General features: G+C 51.8%; 1 protein-coding gene across 6 annotated transcripts in view; it reads right to left on the bottom strand.

Moving 5' to 3' along the window:
* The window catches only part of DTNB (dystrobrevin beta), a 103,380-nt gene that overhangs the window by 17,116 nt on the left and 66,533 nt on the right, over window positions 1-19,731 (bottom strand). For 2 of the 6 annotated variants that reach the window (XM_081188608.1, XM_081188607.1), the window contains exons 11-16: window positions 16,975-17,064; window positions 14,537-14,627; window positions 13,245-13,330; window positions 11,963-12,076; window positions 10,069-10,165; window positions 8,228-8,248 (exon numbers count right to left, since the gene is read on the bottom strand). In XM_081188608.1, coding sequence (XP_081044734.1) covers window positions 8,228-8,248; window positions 10,069-10,165; window positions 11,963-12,076; window positions 13,245-13,330; window positions 14,537-14,627; window positions 16,975-17,064 — 499 coding nt within the window. The remainder of the gene's footprint in view (window positions 1-8,227; window positions 8,249-10,068; window positions 10,166-11,962; window positions 12,077-13,244; window positions 13,331-14,536; window positions 14,628-16,974; window positions 17,065-19,731) is intronic. The other 4 variants (XM_081188609.1, XM_081188610.1, XM_081188611.1 and 1 more) reach the window with 4 other exon arrangements.

Here is a 19,731-nt window from a genome sequence, read left to right as displayed (position 1 = left end):
AAGGGAAGTAATAGTGCCACTGTATTCTGCTCTGGTCAGACCTCACCTGGAGTACTGTGTCCAGTTCTGGGCACCACAGTTCAAGAAGGACACTGACAAACTGGAACGTGTCCAGAGGAGGGCAACCAAAATGGTCCAAGGCCTGGAAACGATGCCTTATGAGGAACGGCTAAGGGAGCTGGGCATGTTTAGCCTGGAGAAGAGGAGGTTCAGGGGTGATATGATAGCCATGTTCAAATAGATAAAAGGATGTCACATAGAGGAGGGAGAAAGGTTGTTTTCTGCTGCTCCAGAGAAGCGGACACGGAGCAATGGATCCAAACTACAAGAAAGAAGATTCCACCTAAACATTAGGAAGAACTTCCTGACAGTAAGAGCTGTTTGACAGTGGAATTTGCTGCCCAGGAGTGTGGTGGAGTCTCCTACTTTGGAGGTCTTTAAGCAGAGGCTTGACAACCATATGTCAGGAGTGCTCTGATGGTGTTTCCTGCTTGGCAGGGGGTTGGACTCGATGGCCCTTGTGGTCTCTTCCAACTCTAGGATTCTATGATTCTATGAACAAATTCATGGAGGAAAAGGGCTATTGATCTCCACCAGCCAGGATGACTCTGCTCTGCCCTCCGCAGTGGGGGGCAGCAATGTTGGAAACATTGGAGAAGGGGAGAGAGCTCCCAGCTTCGAATCCTGCTTCTGGGCTTCCCATTTGCAGGTGGTTGGCCACTGGGAGAACTGGCCCAGATGGGCCACACTGGCCTGATCCCCCAGGGCTCTCCCGACGTCCAGCCTTCCACCTAGACGAGTGCTTAGGGTGAGCAGCCCATGCAAGGCAGGCAGCGGGCGGCTCCTATTCTTGGCCCCCGTCAGCTGCGGCTCCTGCCTCTGAAAGGGCCCTTCGCGCTTCTGGTCTCCCTCTCTCTGTGCGTTGCGGCGAAACTTCCAGGAACAATCCCTGTTACTCCAGCAGCCTCATAACCTTTCTTCTCCCCAAAGCGTTAATAACCCTTTCCCTGCTAAAACGCCGAAACCGGCCCTGTTATCATGGCAACGGAATGAAAGAGGCTCTTCGTCCCCACGTACGCCGCTGTCTCCTGAGCGAATGGAAGGCAGCCAGGTGAGCAGATGGCTGGGGAGGACAATTCCCCGCTTTCTGCCGCTGCATGCTTAAACAAAACAAGCGCCATCACCCTCTCGGCTGCTGCCTTTCGCCAGGGCTGCGCAGAAACGCCTTGGCGGCGGCAGAGGGAAAGGTGCTTGTGTGCGCAGCCAGGAGAGGGGGCCGGAGCATGTGCTCCTGGCACCCGGACAGCAATGTACAGTGGGGGGGGGGCGGAGGAAGGGAGGGAAGGAGGCAGGCAGGCAGACAGACGTGCACCGTCCATTTCGCATGTTCTATTTTGGGCCTCTGCTGGCACCGGCAGCTCCCAAAAAAGCACAGCTGTCTAATCAAACACATGGAAAGGAGGGAGGGGGGAAGCAGGCAGGGATTACGAGGCAGAAGATTGCGTTTAATTGCTCAGAATTGCGTAATTCAATTAAAGCGCGCCGGCACGCACGCTCATCCGTCCGGGGCCTTTGCAGCAGCTGTGGTGCTGGGGGAGTCTGTGTGGTGCGGGGGCTGCTGCTGCCGCCATGGCGGCAGGACGAGGGAGCCAGAAATAGCTAAGATGGCGGAGAACGTCAAGGACAGAGCAGCAGGGCTTGCACGCACACGCCCGAGAGAGGAGCCCGGCAGAAATGCGAAGCAGCTCATTTGGCTTTTTGGGAAAAGGGCCTGCAGACCCCCTACTCAGCCCTCGCTCCTTCCCCTTCCCCTTGGCTGCACGCAACGGCTCCAGGCCAGAGTAAACGAGGCAGAGGCTCCTCCCTTGCAAAGCGGGAGTGGGGCTCCATGGCAGGGAGAAGGCAAACTCCATCGCAGCCCTAATGATTAACTTGTGGGAAGCGGGAACTTCCAACTGTCCGGGAACAGAGAGGGGGTCCTTGGAGGGAAGGGGCCTCCACTGTCCTTTGCCCTCTGGCAGGGCTGCCTGGGCAGGGTGTGGAATGCCCATCCCATCAGAGCGAAGGGGCCAACGGCAGCCCAAGACGTCCAGCCCTGGCTCCACAGAGGCACAGGCCAGACCCCGTCTGGAGAGCACACCATGTTCAGAGAGAGAGAGAGTGACCCACAGAAAGAGGCTTGAAACTGCCCCAGAGGAGTCCAGCCAGACAAGCAGGACAAGCCAAGCTCACCAGAGTTAAAAGCACAAACACAAACACGGTTCCTGATCTACAGCCAGTGCCTGAGCTCCATCTTCTCAAGGGAAGTTTCAGCCTCACCAGGACGAGGTCTGTGGGCAAGCAAAGGCCCTGGTGGTCTTTGAGGAAGTGTGGGGAAGCTTGTGGGGTGCCAAACGTCTTCCCAAGGTTCACGGAGGAAGTTGTCAACCTGGCGGCTTCCTGGCACGGCTAGCTATGTGCAGGGGCCTGAGACAAGGCAGAAATCTTTGGGTACAGGAGGATCGGAGCAAGAAACCAGCCACATGGTCAGCAGAAGCACTTCAGAGAAACGTTGCCCCCGAGTGAGAGCCCTGAGGGCTCCTGGGCTCCCTCTGGCTCAGGGTGAACTATGGAGGACAAGGCACGCTCCACAGCACAACACCCCTTGCGCACGGGACTGACCATCACTACACACCTGACGTGCTGGGAAGTGCCCAATGCCACTGTGGTCAAACTGGGAGTCGCAAGACTGGCCCCCTGTGCCTCCAGGGAGGGGGAGGAGGAAAGGGCACGTCCTTCGGATCAGCTGAGAGGCACCTCTGGGCAGAGCCCCCCCCCAAGCCACTTCTTACATCTCTCCATTTATTTCTGCTGTCTGTTTTCTGCTCCCTTACTAATTCCTGATCCGCAAGAGGACCTCCCCTCTTATTCCATTACTCGGGAGTTTTGGTGAAGTGCATTCTGAAAAGAATTTTGAAAACCCATGTACCTTAATGTCCACTGGATCACCTCTAAGTGATTGTTGACGCTCTCAAATAAAGAGAATACTTGCTCGAGCAGAAGCCATACTGGCTCTGCTTCTTCAGCAAGGCTTGTTCTTCTGAGTAACCTGTCAGCAAACATCACCTCCTCCTCTTCCTCTGCAGCAACGTCTGGCCTTTGTGACAGGGATCGAGGCCACTGTATACCCCGCTAAAGCATCTCCAAGGCTAAGCCCACCCCCCACCCCCTCTACCCAGAGGCTCCAGTCCCATTCAGTAGCTTGGCTGAAGACCCTTCTTCCTCAGATACTAGGCAGCTGTGCCAAACCCAACATCACAAAGCCCCGTTTGTTCAGAGTCCTCTTCTTTCCTCTTTGTGGGACCAGGAATCCAAATAAACCACTGGATTCCTCATACAGAGAAGCCATGGGGCGTTGCCTTCAGATAAGACTCCCACCGCAGTGGTCATGTGACGCTTCCTTGCTTCCCACCCAGGGTCTTCTCCTGTGGGATTCAGCAGCTGAGCCCCAGAGGCCTTTCTCTGCACCAACGCTGAGGGCTCCTCCTTGGTTCTCAGTGCCCACAGAGCTTCCCAGGAAGGCCTCCTACAGTTCTGAAGCCAGGATGGAGGCTCAGCAGAGCTTCATGGCTCCCAGGCTAAAGGCACCCTGGGCTGCAGGCCTTGCTTATTCCTAAGGTTTTTCAAGAAGCGGCACCAGTGGGGAAGTGGGGGCCTCTGGTGAGATAAAGGGAACAGCCACAAACCCTGATGAAAGGAGAGGTGGGGAAAAGCTCTGCCGAGAAACCGGGGGCTCATGGCCTGGAGGACGAGCGGAGCCAATTCCCAGGATCAATAATAATAATAATAATAAATAAATTTTATTTATACCCCGCCCTCCCCAGCCGAAGCTGGGCTCAGGGTGGCTAACAACAACCAAAATAATCCAACATTCTAAAAACCTTTCATTATAAAAATTAATTAAAATCAAATTGATGGCAACCATTAAGCAAAATTCTGTGCAGATTGCCAGAGGAGGGGGTCAGGCTGCGCCCTGACCAAAGGCCTAGTGGAACAACTCTGTCTTGCAGGCCCTGCGGAAAGATGTCAAGTCCCGGAGGGCCCTAGTCTCTTGGGACAGAGCGTTCCACCAGATTGGAGCCGTGGCCGAGAAAGCCCTGGCTCTGGTTGAGGCCAGCCTAACCTCTCTGTGGCCTGGGATCTTCAGGATGTTTTTATTTGCAGACCGTAAGTTCTTCTGTGGGGCATACCAGGAGAGGCGGTCCCGTAGGTACGAGGGTCCTAGGCCGTATAGGGCTTTGAAGGTTAAAACCAGCACCTTAAACCTGATCCTGTACTCCACCGAGAGCCAGTGCAGCTGGTATAGCACCGGGTGAATGTGATCTCGTAGCGAGGACCCCGTAAGGAGTCTAGACAAGGCATTCTGCACCCGCTGGAGTTTTTGGGTCAGTCTCAAGGGCAGCCCCATGTAGAGTGAGTTACAATAGTCAAGCCTGGAGGTGACCGTCGCGTGGATCACAGTGGCTAGGTCAGGGCGAGAGAGGTAAGGAGCCAACTGCTTAGCTTGGCTGAGATGAAAAAATGCCGCCTTTGTTATAGCTGCAATCTGCGCCTCCATGGAAAGGGGGGTGTCGAAGATTACACCCAAACTCTTAACGGACAATTGTTCTTTATGTGGCCACTGAAACTTTTCCGTGGACTCGGTGCCCTGAATGAGTTTGGTGAACACTCCGACTCTAGGCCTGTGACGGAGAGCTGATCAAACCATGATTCCAGGTTTCTCTGGACGTGGCAAATTGCAGTCTACTCAGGATGCATTGAGTACTTCTACACAATGATGTCATGGAAAAATGGATCTGTGGGAGCAGATTCGCTTTCCCAAATCTAGTTTGGAAAAATAAACTGTTAACTCGGTGCTTGCAGAAACATTCTCTCTCTCTCTCTCTCTCCTTCTACCTGCCTAGCACCTTTACATCACATACAACTCCCCTTCTCAGCAAGCGATTTGTATGGTTGGAAGGGACCCTGAGTAATCTAGTCCAACCCTCCTGAAATACAGGGATCTCAAAATAAACCCACCTGAAGTTCCTTGGGGAGCCTCTCCTCCCACAGCTAGACCAGGGGACACCCCACCCCCGCAAGCCAGGCTGCCATGGGAACACCTTGGGGCTTAGCCCGATGCCTGGGCCCTCCCCAGGAGACAGAAATGGGAGTTTCAAAAGTCTGCAGGCAGCTCACTTGAAAGGCACAGCCCATTCTTCCACATTCTGGAGTGAAACGTGTCAATATTTAACTCTGAAGCTTTTTATGAGACCCAGGTGCCGAGGGTGTGCAAGCCTTGGGGGCTCTATTCTCTCCACCCCGGGCCGGGCTATTTGTGATGATAAGCAGGAGAGACAATTCCCGTTGGTGGCTGCTTGATAGCAGCCAGACAGCCCGGCCACGTTCCAGGGGGTCGTTGCAAAGGTCAGTAGCCAGCAGTCACATGGGCAAGAGCCTCTTTGCAATCTGACCAAAAGCAGTTTGCTTTGCCTTGCAGGTGGACAGGGGGTTGTTCCCACCAGAATAGCAGGGAAGTGGCTTTGCAGGGAGCCTGGGAAGGAACTGCCAAAGGGGGCAGGGCAGGTCTCTCCCCTGTGCTCCTTCCATGCCAAGTAAAGGGAAAGGGGCCCCTGACCATTAGGTCCAGTCGTGGCCGACTCTGGGGTTGCAGCACTCATCTCGCTTTATTGGCCGAGGGAGCCGGCGTACAGCTTCCGGGTCATGTGGCCAGCAGGACTAAGCCTCTTCTGGCGAACCAGAGCAGTGCACGGAAACACCGTTTACCTTCCCGCCAGAGTGGTACCTATTTATCTACTTGCACTTTGAGGTGCTTTCGAACTGCTAGGTTGGCAGGAGCAGGGACCGAGCAACGGGAGCTCACCCCGTCGTGGGGATTCGAACTGCCGACCTTCTGATCGGCAAGTCCTAGGCTCTGCAGTTTAACCCACAGCGCCACCCACGTCCCCCTCCATGCCAAGTAAGACACACCAAAATGGCCACTTCCCTTTTGCTCAACAGGTGTTGTCAGGGGCTGGCAAGAGGTTGATGAGTGTGGACTGGAGTTGGGAGAGGGGGGCAGTGGTTTCTGGGGACCTGTGCCAGCCAGGAGGCAAGGGGAAGCTTCAGAGCTGGAGGGTGGAGCACAGGAGGGGTTGGAAGAAGAGGAGGAAGAGGCAAGTGCAGGGCCAGGGTCTTCCTCACCCTCTCCTGCATCCCGTCTCCCAGAACCAGGAGGCGACTGAAGTGGGAAGAGCAGAGGAAGTTTCCACACAGGCGCAGTCTCTGGCTGTATGTGCGCAGCCCGTCAGGGGAAGGTACATGAACTGGTGGAGGGGAGAGTGCTCCCCAGTTTTGGCAACGGCTCCACAGAGAGCGGATCTGGGAATAGCTGCCTAGATGCTACATTGATGTGCGTCGGGATCTGGTACTGTAGAAGCAGCTGCGCCATCTTTCACAATAAATACAGGCAACTGCTGATTTAGGCTCATCCGAACGACATGAGATTGCGTACATGCGCACAGCGCTGAACCCAGATGTAGCCCCATAAACATCATTAAGGTGTCATGAAAAGGGGAAGCACTCGACAGATGTGAAAGCTCACCGGAAACTACAATAGATTAGAACTGTGAAGTCGTCAAGAGGCTCTCCGCATTTGACGCCTGACAGAGGCGGGAGGTCACCCTGGCTTCAACAAGGCAGGAAAGTGTTCATTCTTGGCTTCCAGGCACCTCTTTGCACCGCTTATGGAGATTTTTGCAACAGATGCAGAAAACGTGCTTCTCCTTCCCCAAACCCAGTCTTTGGGGGACCTGCACATCACTGCAGATGTGCAAATCCCCAAGGGAAGCCCCAGCAGGCCAGAGGTTTGGCGCTTCCACCAGCTGGCTTCCATTCTGCTGCACCAGCACCAAAGGCTGCTCGCTTAAGAAAGATGGATGGCTCCCTCTGCAGGGGATTCGGAGTTAATTGCCGGGCAGGAATAAGGTGGGGAGGGACCGTCTCCTGCAGACAGTCAGCTGCATACTGGAAGTTTAGGTCTATGCAATTAATGTGGATTAGAGCACTCTGGTGCAACAAGTCTACTTTTTTTAAAAAAAGTATTTTTTGCAGTCAGGAAAGTGATGGGAAAATGCACAAATGGTTGGTTGGCACCAATAAGTGTCAGATAAGCAAGTGACAGAGAAGGTAAAAAAAAGGTAAAGGTAAAGGACCCCTGGACGGTTAAGTCCAGTCAAAGGCGACTGTGGGGTTGTGGCGTTCATCTTGCTTTCAGGCAGAGGGAGCCGGCATTTGCCCACAGACAGCTTTCCGGGTCATGTAGCCAGCAGGACTAAACCGCTTCTGGTGCAAAGGGACACTGTGACGGAAACCAGAGGACATGGAAATGCCATTTACCTTCCTGTCACAATGGTACCTCTTTATCTACTTGCACTGGTGTGCTTTCGAACTGCTAGGTCGGCAGGAGCTGGGACAGAGCAACAGGAGCTCACTCCATCACAGGGATTCGAATCGCCGACCTTATGATCAGCAAGCCCAAGAGGACATACAGTCTCCACCCACACAAGCAGACCAGGACAGACACTCCTTGTCATGCAACCTCCACACAAAACCAATCGGAATATTGCATCGTCTCTGGACCTCTGCATACGCCCTGCACATCAAGCAAATCAAGACAGATGCTCAACAAGGTGGTCTCTTGGAGGAGCCCCTCACCCCGGAAGAAACAGTTTTGCTGAGCCAGGCTTGTCAAGGCAGCAGGATGCAGGGCCAGACAGGGCTGCCTGTTTCCATGCGGGGACTCGTGCGCGTGGCCAGGAAGGAGAATGCAAGGATTTCCCAAAGGCGGGAGACTGCCTTAGGGCAGAAAAAGCAGCCAGAGCAACATGGGAGGACCTCTGCATTTCCATGTCTTGTCAATCATGCACATTTCATTAAATGCACACATACACAAATCAAACCGGGACTGGTTCGTTAGTCTTACGTTTTGGGAAATAAACACATTGAGAAATTAAGCCGGTGTGCCAAGGGTTAATAAGCCCACACTCTGCGGGAGACAGGAGACCCTTATCCTGCACTGGGCACCCAAAGGTGGCTCTGCGCCACTTGCCTCCTGGGCACCCAAACCCCACCAGGATGAGAAAGTGCCGAACGGAGTCATTTCATGCAGAACCAAAGGGAAGAAAAGATTCACGGGGTATCAACTTACTGCCTGCTTCTGCTCCTCTTCCTATAAAGGTTGGCAGTAAGCAAAGGTGTGAGAGAAAGAGAGAGGACAGTTAATCCTTATCAGGACGGGGGGAAGAGACACAGGCAGGGATCCCCAAGAGGAACCCCCACGTCTGCTGACACTCAAGGACACCAAGGGAGGAGGCGGAGGACACAGGGAAGGGAGGCAGGAGGGCAGGAGCCGCTGCCTTGCGCTGTGTGAGACCATCATGGCTGCCTCTGGCTTCCCTCCCAGGGATGCGACAGGCTGAGTCTAGGTGCCCCTGGTCCAGTGAGAGAGAGGGCAGGGCAGGGCGTGAGGTCTGGGCTCTGCATGCAGGAAACATGGGTGGGAAAGAAGACCCGTGAGGAAGGGCTGAAGGATCGGGGAACACTCAGAGGACTGAGCAGGGGACAGGATGTGGGATATTTAACATATAGGCAAACAAACAATTCCTGCTTTGTTAGATAGGCACATGATGGGAGCTGAAGCTCCGCGTATTCCTGTGAGCTTGTCTGTGAGAGAACGCCCCCTGTGCCCTGACAAGCAGAGGCCATAGCCGTGTATTTTCTCTTACCTGCCTGGGCACACTGCCTCTCACCTCTTCCTCTTCCCTCTCTGCCAGCAGTGTGAGAACATCTGCTCATCTGAGCTCCATGCTCAGACTTAAACTAGATTTACGTATGTCCTTGTAAATGAATTACTATTTTGAGCCTGCCTGAACAAAGCTGCTGTATTTGGTTACTCTTTGACAGGTATTCTGAGTGAATAAATGTTATTTTTACCTTCTACAAGACTGCGCGGTTATTGCTCTAAGGGGGAAATACCTGGAAAATCCAGGCTGCCTTAAAGCGCCCTGGAATCCTTAAATGAAAAGGCTAAAACTAGTCTATCAAAGCTTCCCTGTTAAGCTGCAAAGGGATGCACTCTGCTGAACTCACAAGCGTGAGGAAGGAAGGATAATACCTAATAAATATATCCTCTCCTGGCATCTATCCACACCCCAACACAGCACAGCACCTTTAAGCCCCCCAAAGGCTGTCATCCCACAGGAGGAGGGGAAAGACTCTTTCACTTCTCCTCCTGCTGGGCCTACTGGGCTAAACATCGGGGGGGGGGGGAACACTTCCTAAGGATAAGCAGTAATGGAACGAGTTGCGGGCAGGGCTGGGGGCTGGGATCTCCCTGCTAGAGGTCTTCAGGCAGAAGCTGGACAGATACCTGAGCACAGAGGATGCTTCTAGCACTGGATTTCCAGCATTGAGCCCTAGGGGGTGGGACTAGAGCAGGCATAGGCAAACTCGGCCCTCCAGATGTTTTGGGACTACAACTCCCATCATCTCTAGCTAACAGGACCAGTGGTCAGGGATGATGGGAATTGTATTCTCAAAACATCTGGAGGACTGAGTTTGCCTATGCCTGGACCAGAGGACCTCTAAAGACCCAGGCCACCTGGAAGATGCTGCAGGCAAATGCCTTCTCTGCAGGAAGGGACCAAAGACAATGAGGGAGACAAGGACAGCCCCTCTTGGGGGCTCCGTTGGCCAAGTATGAAGGGGCTTCTGAATGCTAGAGCAGGCTGGATCTCACACACAGCCCTCTGGAGGTGGTTTCTCCCAGGGCAAGGGCCAGGGCTGTAGCTTGTGGGCAGGCAGAGCCCCTGCTTTGAGTGCTGGAAGGCCTGGGTCCAACCCTGATCAGTGCTGCCAGTTGAAAAGGATGGTCTGACTCAGGCTAAGGCAGGACAGAAACGGCTTCTCACAGGTTTGATGCCCAGCCTGCCTGGTAGCTGCAAATGTGGCAGGTGCTGAGGAGGAGATGGGAGCGCCGACAGGCCTTACCTTGAGCAGCTTCATGAGCCCTTCCAGTTGCACCATCAGCTCCCGCCGGCTCTCCTGAAGGGCGGACATTCGCTGCTCCAGCTCATCCTTCCTTTGCCTGTTTGGGTTGAAGGAGGAGAAGCGGCCAGTTTGCCAGTGAAATAAAAAAATTAAAGTCTTAGATATGTAATGTTCATAAATGTACCAAGCAAACACGTACATAAATATATAAACCACATATCTGAAGCAACACAGGAAAACAGCCATGAAGCCATTTTGGCTCCCAATCTGACCAAATGTTTTCTCTGCAAAGTCAAAGGAAAATGGAAACGCCTCCCCATTGTCTTTTCCTTCACAAATCCTGTCTTAAGCGTATGTCTGTCTGTGTATGAATAGGGTGAGCCTGTGACCTGGCCCAGGAACTAAGTATTTGACATTACAAAAGACGGCCAAGCTCCCCAGGGTATGCAATCAAGTGAGCATTAACAGGTAAACCTGTCAGACGAGATAAACAACGCACTCAGATTTCTGTTGTAGACCACCTTTTCTGTGATGTAGGTATGATGTTTCTGGGGGTGGTCTTGGACTCCAGGGCGGGCAATTTAAAATGACTATATAAGGGCGGACACACCTGGGTTCGGGGTCCTTCTCCTGCGTGTGAAGGGGACACCCTGTTGCAACAGTCAAATAAAGATCAGGCTTACGAACTGCTTTGCTTCTCAATATTCTCTGGTTGGCCTCTGTTACTTTCTCCGACTGATGGAGAACCTGCAAAGGACTCTATAAGGGCTCTTGTGTCCCCCATAAGGGAAAAAGGGCAGATTTTTGTTTATTACACCAGAAAGGCAGTTCCGCTGGTATTCAAAGAAGGTCAAGCGGCCTGCAAATACGGCCCCTATCCTTCCCGCTCTTCATGGGCAGAATACTTATGCAGCTGCCTGCCTTGCAGGGCAGTTGTGAGGGTGAAGAAAAGCCCTCTGCCTTGGGTAAAGGTGGCACAGAATCAGAGACGTCTGTTCAATCTGCTTGCCACGGCCAACCGCCAGCAGTAGAAGAACGTAGGATAGCCCTCCCTTCCTCCGCCTCCTCCTTGAATTCATCTAATCCTCTTTTTAAGCCATCGATACGATACAATAATCTTTATTGTCATTGTCCCATACAGAACAACGAAATTGGGGGGGGGGGAAATCTACATCAGACATTCAGAAACCAACACGCCTGCTATCCCAGCTATCCCAGCCTGGTTAGCCCCCTAAAAACTCTGATACCCCATAATTAAATACAATATACTCCCATAGAGACTCCTTACACTGTGTTTAAAACCAAAATCGCATTTGGATAGAAACTGTTTCTCAGGCGGCTAGTCCTAGTCTTTATAACCCTGGACCTTCTTCCAGAAGGCAGAAGCTGAAAGAGATCATTTCCGGGGTGCGCACTATCCTGCGCTATCTCTGCAGCTTTCTTATGGCACCTGGAAGCGTAGATTTGATCCAAGGTGGGAAGAGTGCACCCAGTTATTCTCTCCGCAGTCTTTACAACCCTGAGTCAAAATAAAAAAATTCCTTCCAGTAGCACCTTAAAGACCAACTAAGTTAGTTCTTGGTATGAGCTTTCGTGTGCATGCACACTTCTTCAGATAGATGCACACGAAAGCTCATACCAAGAACTAACTTAGTTGGTCTTTAAGGTGCTACTGGAAGGAATTTTTTTATTTTGACTATGGCAGACCAACACGGCTACCTATCTGTAATTTACAACCCTAGACAGCCTTGTTTCTCCCCTGACCATCCAGGTTGGCGGCAATCCCTGTCTCTTGTGGGAGGGAGTTCCACAGCTGAACTGCTTGCTGCGTGAATAAGTACTCTTGTGCAAGCAACCTCCCTCCTGGGGTCCTGTCCCTCCCCTGCATTCTTACCGCAATAGCCTCAGTTCCGCCAGCAACGTCGGATTCTGCTGGGCTTTCTCTGGAGTCGGCTGAGAGGCCTGTTCGTGCTCCAGCCGCAGCCGCTGAATTTCTTGCAGAATCTCTCTGTGCAAGTAAAATAAAGAAACCAGCATTAGCCCTCTTGCTTTCTAAACTCCCAGGGAAGGAGTTTAAACAGGGTTTAATATGTCAGTGGAGTTAGTGAACTCTGGCCATGGCTGGGCTGCAACCTTCTGCAGCACAATCCACACACACAACCCAATTATTTTTGGGTGGGTTTGTATCATCAGGTAGAGATACGTCCCAGAAAAAGAATATGCTATAGGAGACCCACCTGTGGCATGCTTAGTTTTGCGCAGGTGTGGACCCAAGGCCAGTGGGGAGGCAGAATGGGCTGCCCTCCACTTCCACAGAGTTGTAGAGTTGGAAGAGTTGATTGAGTTTCCACTGAAATGAGGCTGCATTTTAGTGTTTTAATGTTGTATTTTAATCTTGGTTTTTAAGCTGTATTTCAATCAATTGTTTTTATATTTGGTGTTAGCCGCCCTGAGCCCGGTCTTGGCTAGGGAGGGCAGGGTATAAATAAAATTTATTATTATTATTATTATTATTATTATTATTATTATTATTAAGAGGTCCCAGGGGTCAATCAGTCCAATCCCCGTCTTCTTCCAGAGTCCGGCACAGAGGAAACCTTGTCCAGACGCTTCCCCCATCTCTCTCTCTCTCTCTCTTTGCCATGCCAGGGCATGAATATTTTGCACGCCCCTTTAAAACACCAAGCCGTCATTTTTCTCCACCCCAACTTTTTTTTTTAATAAATATTTTTTATTAGATTTTCCATAAAAAAAAACATTTTTACAAAATTATACATCCATTTTTAACTTAAACCCTTTTTTCCAGAACTTCCCCCAGCTTGTCTGATAATTTTCCGTTTATTTTTTATCCTCGTCTCACATTTCCCAATATTATATTGCACTCAAATACTCTTAATCACATCATATTTTTAAAACAATATTTCTAACAGTAATTTCACAGAGCTTCTTGAAAGCCAACTTTCTTATGCAAAAATAAAAAATGAAACCTTTCGCTGAGCTGATGGAGCGTAAGGACTGCAGAATCCTCCAGCTGCACTGTGGGGCTGTCCCCTTGTCAAAGCATCCGTCCCCAGAACTCCCACCGGCAGGCAGCAGCAATGGAAAGTGGGGAAGGGAGAAGAGCCCAAAGAAGGCCGGGCGGCCACCCCTCCTCCACGCCACCTGCGTTCCCTTACCTGTTCTTGTTCTCCAGCTCTGCTATCAGCTGCCGCTGCTGCTTGTTGGCATCGAAGTTGAACCCCAGGTCTGTGGGTGGGCGTGGCTGTCAAGAGACCCCAAAGACACACAGGGCTCAGCGAGGACCCAGCACTGAAACCCACGCGAGCAGCCCCCTCCCCGTCACCAACAGCGCTGGGGAGATGGTGGTCAAGACGGGGAAGGAAATCAGATCAGGTTGTCGTTTAATCGTAGAGTTGGAAGGGACCCCAAAGGCCATCTAGTCCAACCCCCTGCAAGGCAGGAATCTGTTTAGGGAAGTTTTTGAGGTTTGAGGTTTTATTCTGTTTTTGGTGTTCTGCTGGGAGCCGCCCAGAGTGGCTGGGGAAACCCAGCCAGAGGAGCAGGGAATAAATAATAAAATTATTATCTGCCCAACGTGGGGCTTGAACGCACAACCCTGGGATAAAGAGTCTTGTGCTCTACTGACTGAGCTAGTGCCTTGTCCCCGGGGGGCAGATCCTCTATAAGAAACAGAAGAGGAGCCTTCCGGATCAGGCCATTGGACCTTGCAGTCCAGCATTCTGCCCTCTCTGCGGCCAACCAGGTGGGTTGATCTCCAGCTGGCTCGTCTCGGGTTCTTATGGGAGTTGCTACTGAGGAGATGGTCTTTTCAGTGGTGGCACCCTAGTTACGAAATGCCCTCCCCAGAGAGGCTCACCTGGGGCCTGCGTTGTGGTCCTTCCAGTTCCAACCTTTTTAGAAACTTCACCAGGCTTTTTAAAAACACGCTTCAGCGCTTTGTGGACCCGGGGGGCGCTACTGTTGTCCGCTATCGATTTAATTTTGATGCTGTCTTAACCTTTTTATGTTCTGTATTTTGATATTTTATGGCGTGGCTTTTTGTTTTGTTTTTTAACAGAAAAGTTGTACACCACCCAGAGAACCTATTCTTAACGGGCAGCATGAAAACACCGCGAAGCGTAAGCAAGCATGCAAGATTTTCTTTGCTCCAATATGCTGACTCTCTGGAAGGCAGCCTCCCTGGGGACACGGGGCCTGCGTGGCTCCAGCCTGGCCTCCAACTAATTATGTGACTCCCAATCTGAGCGCCACGCTTGTGGTGCAACGTGACGAAACTGACTGGAGGGACACAGACTCAGCCACGTAAAAGGCTCCTCCTGAATTGCTGCAGCATGTTTCGAAAGAAGCCGAGCGCTGCCAGCTCACCTGCCCAGGGAAGCAGCAGCAGAGCATGCCACAGCCATCAGAGAAACTGTTAGCAAGAGAGGGGGCCAGACTGGCTGCTTACCACGTTTCCAGCTTCCGCAGCTAGCCTGGCAGCGTAGCGGGCGATGAGTCGGTGCTCCTCGTCCAGCCGGCTGGGGCTGTCCAGGACGCTGCTGGGGGCGGGGAGAGAAAGCCAACAAGCGTGAGCGCCAGTCAGCGAAGGCAGCCAGCAGTTGCCCAACGCCAGACAGGAGTCAGGGCCCTCCCACCGTACCTCCTGCCACGCCAGCATCAAAAGTGGGCTAGTTCTTCCCAGGCCCAAGTCAGCATTCTGGTTTTGACCTATCAGTTGCCCAGATTGGTAGGCACAGATCATCCTCTAGAATAAAATAGCTTACCAGGGAAATGCTGAAGTCGCCCTTTGGGGTGCCTCAGGGTCAATTTTTATGGTAGCCCAAATCTCAGTTGTACAGGTGTATGTATATATTTCAATTTTAACTCATGAGCTATTGCTGCGATCTGCTCTGATTGTATATTTTATCTTTATGAACACTGTTGTTATTGTGTTATGCGAGCTGGTCTTTGACCATAATAAATTATCTATCTATCTAAGCCTTATGTGGCTCAGAACCCCAAAACGTTCCAGGGCCACCTCTCCCCATGTGAACCAAGCCGGACCCTGCGGTCGTCAACTGAGGCCCTTCTTCATGGAGGTCCAGAGGGTGGCAAATGAAGGCAGGCCTTTTTGGTGGTGGCCCTGCCTTTGCAGCAGGGGGAATGTCTGGGGCCTTGGGGGCCTCTTTTTAGCGAGGCGGGATCTGGAAGAGTCTCTGATGGGTTATTAAACTTTTACAGCTTGTGTTGGTCTTAACTGGTTTTAACGTGGGTTTGTTTGTTTTGCAAGGGCAAGCTGCCAAGTGCTTTGCAAATCTGAAGTGCCACGAAGATGACAAAATGGCCAGAGCAAAGTGGGGAACAGGGAGCCGGCTGGAGTCTGCAAAAGGCCTCAGGAATATACGGCTGGTATCAACTTGAAAGAGGAATTGGACAAGGGGAGTCTTATGTTTCAGAAGAAGAAACGGGATGCAGGGATTGGACTGAGAGCTCAGGCTGTAAATCTGAAGGGGCTTCAGCTGTGGCAAACCAGAACTGATTGGACGCAGCACCAACCAGAGGAGTGGCAGAGTCATCTGGGATGGTTTCCTGTGCGTAAAAATAAAAAGGAACGAAACGTGACCTGTTTAAAATGATGCAGCAACCAAATGTCCTGCCGAGCAGAAGTGAACCCAACGGAAGAGCCATCTTAAACACAATTGGGTCCCGACTTCTGTTTAGGGTGAAGATGCCCTGGGAGGTGGCATCCCCCTAATTCCTCTGGGAAAGACGTCCCCTGGCTGTTGGGCTGTGTGTCAGAAGGTGTGGGGTGAGCAAGTGATGGTGTGTATTTCATTTCCGTTGGGCTTTCCTTTGTGAAAAAGCTGCTCGCTAGGTCAGGGAGGGTGTGCATTTCTGCACACAATGGTGAGCACACGTTTTGCAAACCAGAGCCTCATGCACCCATGTGCTGGGCTCCTGGGGCACCAAGTTTGAAGCAGATGAAAGGAGGTTGTTTCTGAAACTCAAAAGGACGAAACAGCCTTGCTGCTGCTGCCGTTTAACTGAATTTTGCTGCTGCTTCTGTGCTCTTAATGTAAAGGTAAAGGGACCCCTGACCATTAGGTCCTGTTGTGAGCGACTCTGGGGTTGCGGCGCTCATCTCGCTTTACTGGCCAAGGGAGCCGGCGTACAGCTTCCAGGTCATGTGGCCAGCATGACTAAGCCGCTTCTGGCGAACCAGACCAGCGCACGGAAACGCCGTTTACCTTCCCGCCAGAGTGGTACCTATTTATCTACTTGCACTGTGACGTGCTTTCGAACTCCTAGATTGGCAGGAGCTGGGACTGAGCAATGGGAGCTCACCCCGTCACAGGGATTCAAACCACGGACCTTCTGATCGGCAAGTCCTAGGCTCTGTGGTTTAACCCACAGCATAGCCAGGCTGCATGTTTTACAAATACAATCATGGCTCCCTCTACCCCCAAAACAAGGCTGCTTCCTCATTTTGAAACCATGCATCAAGGTGAAATAGTCATTATCGCAGAGGAATCCCCTCAGCAAATTTAGGCAGGAAAGAAAGCGAGCCCTGTAATAAACATGTTTGAACCATGGGCTACAGATGGTTCATTCGGAACTGCTCAATATTTCAGGACTCTCAAATAGCATTTAGAAGCTTTTTTCATTAAGTTGCTTACAAAGAATGCGGTTTTAAAAACTAACCTTCTTTGGGCCATGTGCCCAGATCCAATGCATGCACGCGCACACTTTGGAGCACTGAGTGCTGCAGCCTCAAGGCCCTTCTCCATGCGCAAGTTTCAGTTTATGTAGTGGTCCAGCTGGCTACTCAGGGCTTTGGGCTCAGCTGCGCATGGTACTGCCATGTTCATGGGCTCCCCCTGCCCTCCCCCCTCTCCTAAGACTGACCGTGCGCCACTCTGGAGCTGGCTCACATAGGCTGCGATCAGGGCATGCTCATCCCTAAGCCGCTTGGAGGGGGCCGGGCTGTAGTGCAACCTGGGGGGGGGGGAAGCAAAGGAGGCAAAACAACACGACAGAAATAAAAAGATGAGGGCAATTGGGAAAATGCAAATGATGGCAAGCAACAATTAAAATAAGGAAACTTAAAAACATTCAAAACATGGAAGGAAATGTGCAGGAACCTCATTGGAAAGAGTGTGGAATCACGGTGGCAAGGAGAAAGAGTTGGATTTTCCTGTATTTCTTCCCCCGCCCTAAAGCTACCCACATCACCTGGTAAAGGTAAAGGGGACCCCTGGCCATTAGGTCCAGTCGTGGCCGACTGGGGACTCTGCGGCACTTATCTCACTTTATTGGCCGAGGGAGCTGGCGTACAGCTGGTCATGTGGCCAGCCTGACTAAGCCGCTTCTGGTGAACCAGAGCAGCGCACGGAAACACCGTTTACCTTCCCGCTGGAGTGGTACCTATTTTTCTATCTGCACTTTGACGTGCTTTCAAACTGCTAGGTCGGCAGGAGCAGGGACTGAGCAACGGGAGCTCACCCCTTCACGGGGGATTCAAACCGCCGGCCTTCTGATCGGCATCACCTAGCACCTGCAGGCAAAGAGCAGCCGCTCTGTCTTCCCCTTCTCCTTCTGCCCTCCATCTTTCCCAACATCAGAGTCTTTTCCAGGGAGTCTTCTCTTCTCATGAGGTGGCCAAAGTATTGGAGTCTCAGCTTCAGGATCTGTCCTTCCAGTGAGCTCTCAGGGCTGATTTCCTTCAGAATGGAGAGATTGGATCTTCTTGCAGTCCATGGGACTCTCAAGAGTCTTCTTGCATTGACGTCCTTCTTCATGCAGTGCACAGCCCACAGGACGCTACCAATTTAAAGGTAAAGGGACCCCGGACTGTTAGGTCCAGTCGTGGACGACTCTGGGGTTGCGGTGCTCATCTCGCTATATAGGCCGAAGGAGCCGGCGTACAGCTTCATGTGGCCAGCATAACTCAGCCACTTCTGGTGAACCAGAGCAGCGCACAGAAATGCCGTTTACCTTCCCGCCGGAGTGGTACCTATAAATCTACTTGTACTTTGACGTGCTTTCAAACTGCTAAGTTGGCAGGAGCAGGGACCGAGCAACGGGAGCTCACCCTGTTGTGGGGATTCAAACCGCCGACCTTCTGATCGGCAAGCCCTGGGCTCTGTGGTTTAACCCACAGCGCAACCAGTGTCCCTTAGATGGCTTTAAACGGAGATTGGATAATTTCATGGAGGAGGAGGGGGGGAGGGATATCGCTGGCTCCTAGCCAGGAGGGCTCTGCTCTCCCTCCACTGTCAGAGGCAGCAAGGCTTCTGAATCCCAGGCGCTGGAAGCCACAGGAGGGGAGAGGGTCTCCTGGGCTCAAACCCATGGACTCATCTGGTCGTCCACAGGATACTGGACTAGCTGGGGAACTGGCCTGATCCAGCCGGCGCTTCTTCTGTCTGCTCTAAGCCAGACTTCCCCAACCTGGTGCCCCACACATGTTGCTGGAGGACAGCTCCCATCAGCCCCAGGCAGTATGGTCAGGGGTGATGGGAGTTGTAGTTCCAGCTATTCCTGGGGTGCACCAAAGCGGCTGCCCTAGACACAGCCTCCTCTCTCCCACCGGGGCACAAAGACTGTTCTCCCATTTGGAGCGCCTCCCTTTCCCCAATTACTTTTATGGCATGAGACTATTTACAAGGCTCACCTCTGACCCCATCATGCTTTAAAGGCATTACACCTCCAAGCTGACTTCAATCGCTGCTTGCAGTGTTTTATGGCCTCGCCATAAAGCTGGGCTTAGCGGCAGTGGAAAGTCATAAACAAGGAGGCCCCCCTCCCTGTAAGATTCATGGGGGGCCTTCCAGGAGGCAAGGGCCCATCTTGAGCAAGACAAAAGAGGAGGAGGAGGAGGAGGAGGAGGAAGGATCCCCTGGAGGGAGCAAGGCTGCTGCTGAGCTGGGTGAATGTTTGCCAAGGGGGCATGTGGCTTGTCATCTTCCCCACCCAGACGTTAAACTTTGATGCCTTTTCAGCAACAGATGGAGGACTTTTCACTTGTCCAGGGAGCCTTTTTTTTTTAGTAACGGGCTGGGTTTTAACTTAGTGGTTGTGTGCTGACATGTTTCACCCTAAATAAAAAAAATCCTTCCAGTAGCACCTTAAAGACCAACTAAGTTAGTTTTTGGTATGAGCTTTCGTGTGCATGCACACTTCTTCAGATACTTCAGATGCACACAAAAGCTCATACCAAGAACTAACTTAGTTGGTCTTTAAGGTGCTACTGGAAGGAATTTTTTTATTTTGCCTGTAAGACCTATTGCAGTCGTTAAGAGTCGTCAACAGGCTCATCTCAGCTATCTGCCAATCTCCCATTCCCACCACCCTTCTGAGTAATACCCCTCCCCACCTTCTCACTATATAGAAGGATCTGGCAACTTCTGTTTCAGTGTATCTGAAGAAGTGTGCATGCACACGAAAGCTCATACCAAGAACTAACTTAGTTGGTCTTTAAGGTGCTACTGGAAGGAATTTTTTTATTTTGACTATGGCAGACCAACACGGCTACCTATCTGTAACATGTTTCACCCTGATGATGATGATTAAAATTTGTATACCGTGCTCCATCTGTAAATCTCAGGGCAGTTCACAGCATAAAAATACAAGATAAAAATACAAAATACATAATAAAAGCAA

This window comes from Podarcis bocagei (genome assembly GCF_964188305.1).
Source record: "Podarcis bocagei genome assembly, chromosome: 3".
Classification (NCBI taxonomy): Eukaryota; Metazoa; Chordata; class Lepidosauria; order Squamata; family Lacertidae; genus Podarcis; species Podarcis bocagei.
The sequence above is the reverse complement of the archived record's forward strand: the minus strand, read 5'-3'. Positions and strand labels throughout refer to the sequence as shown.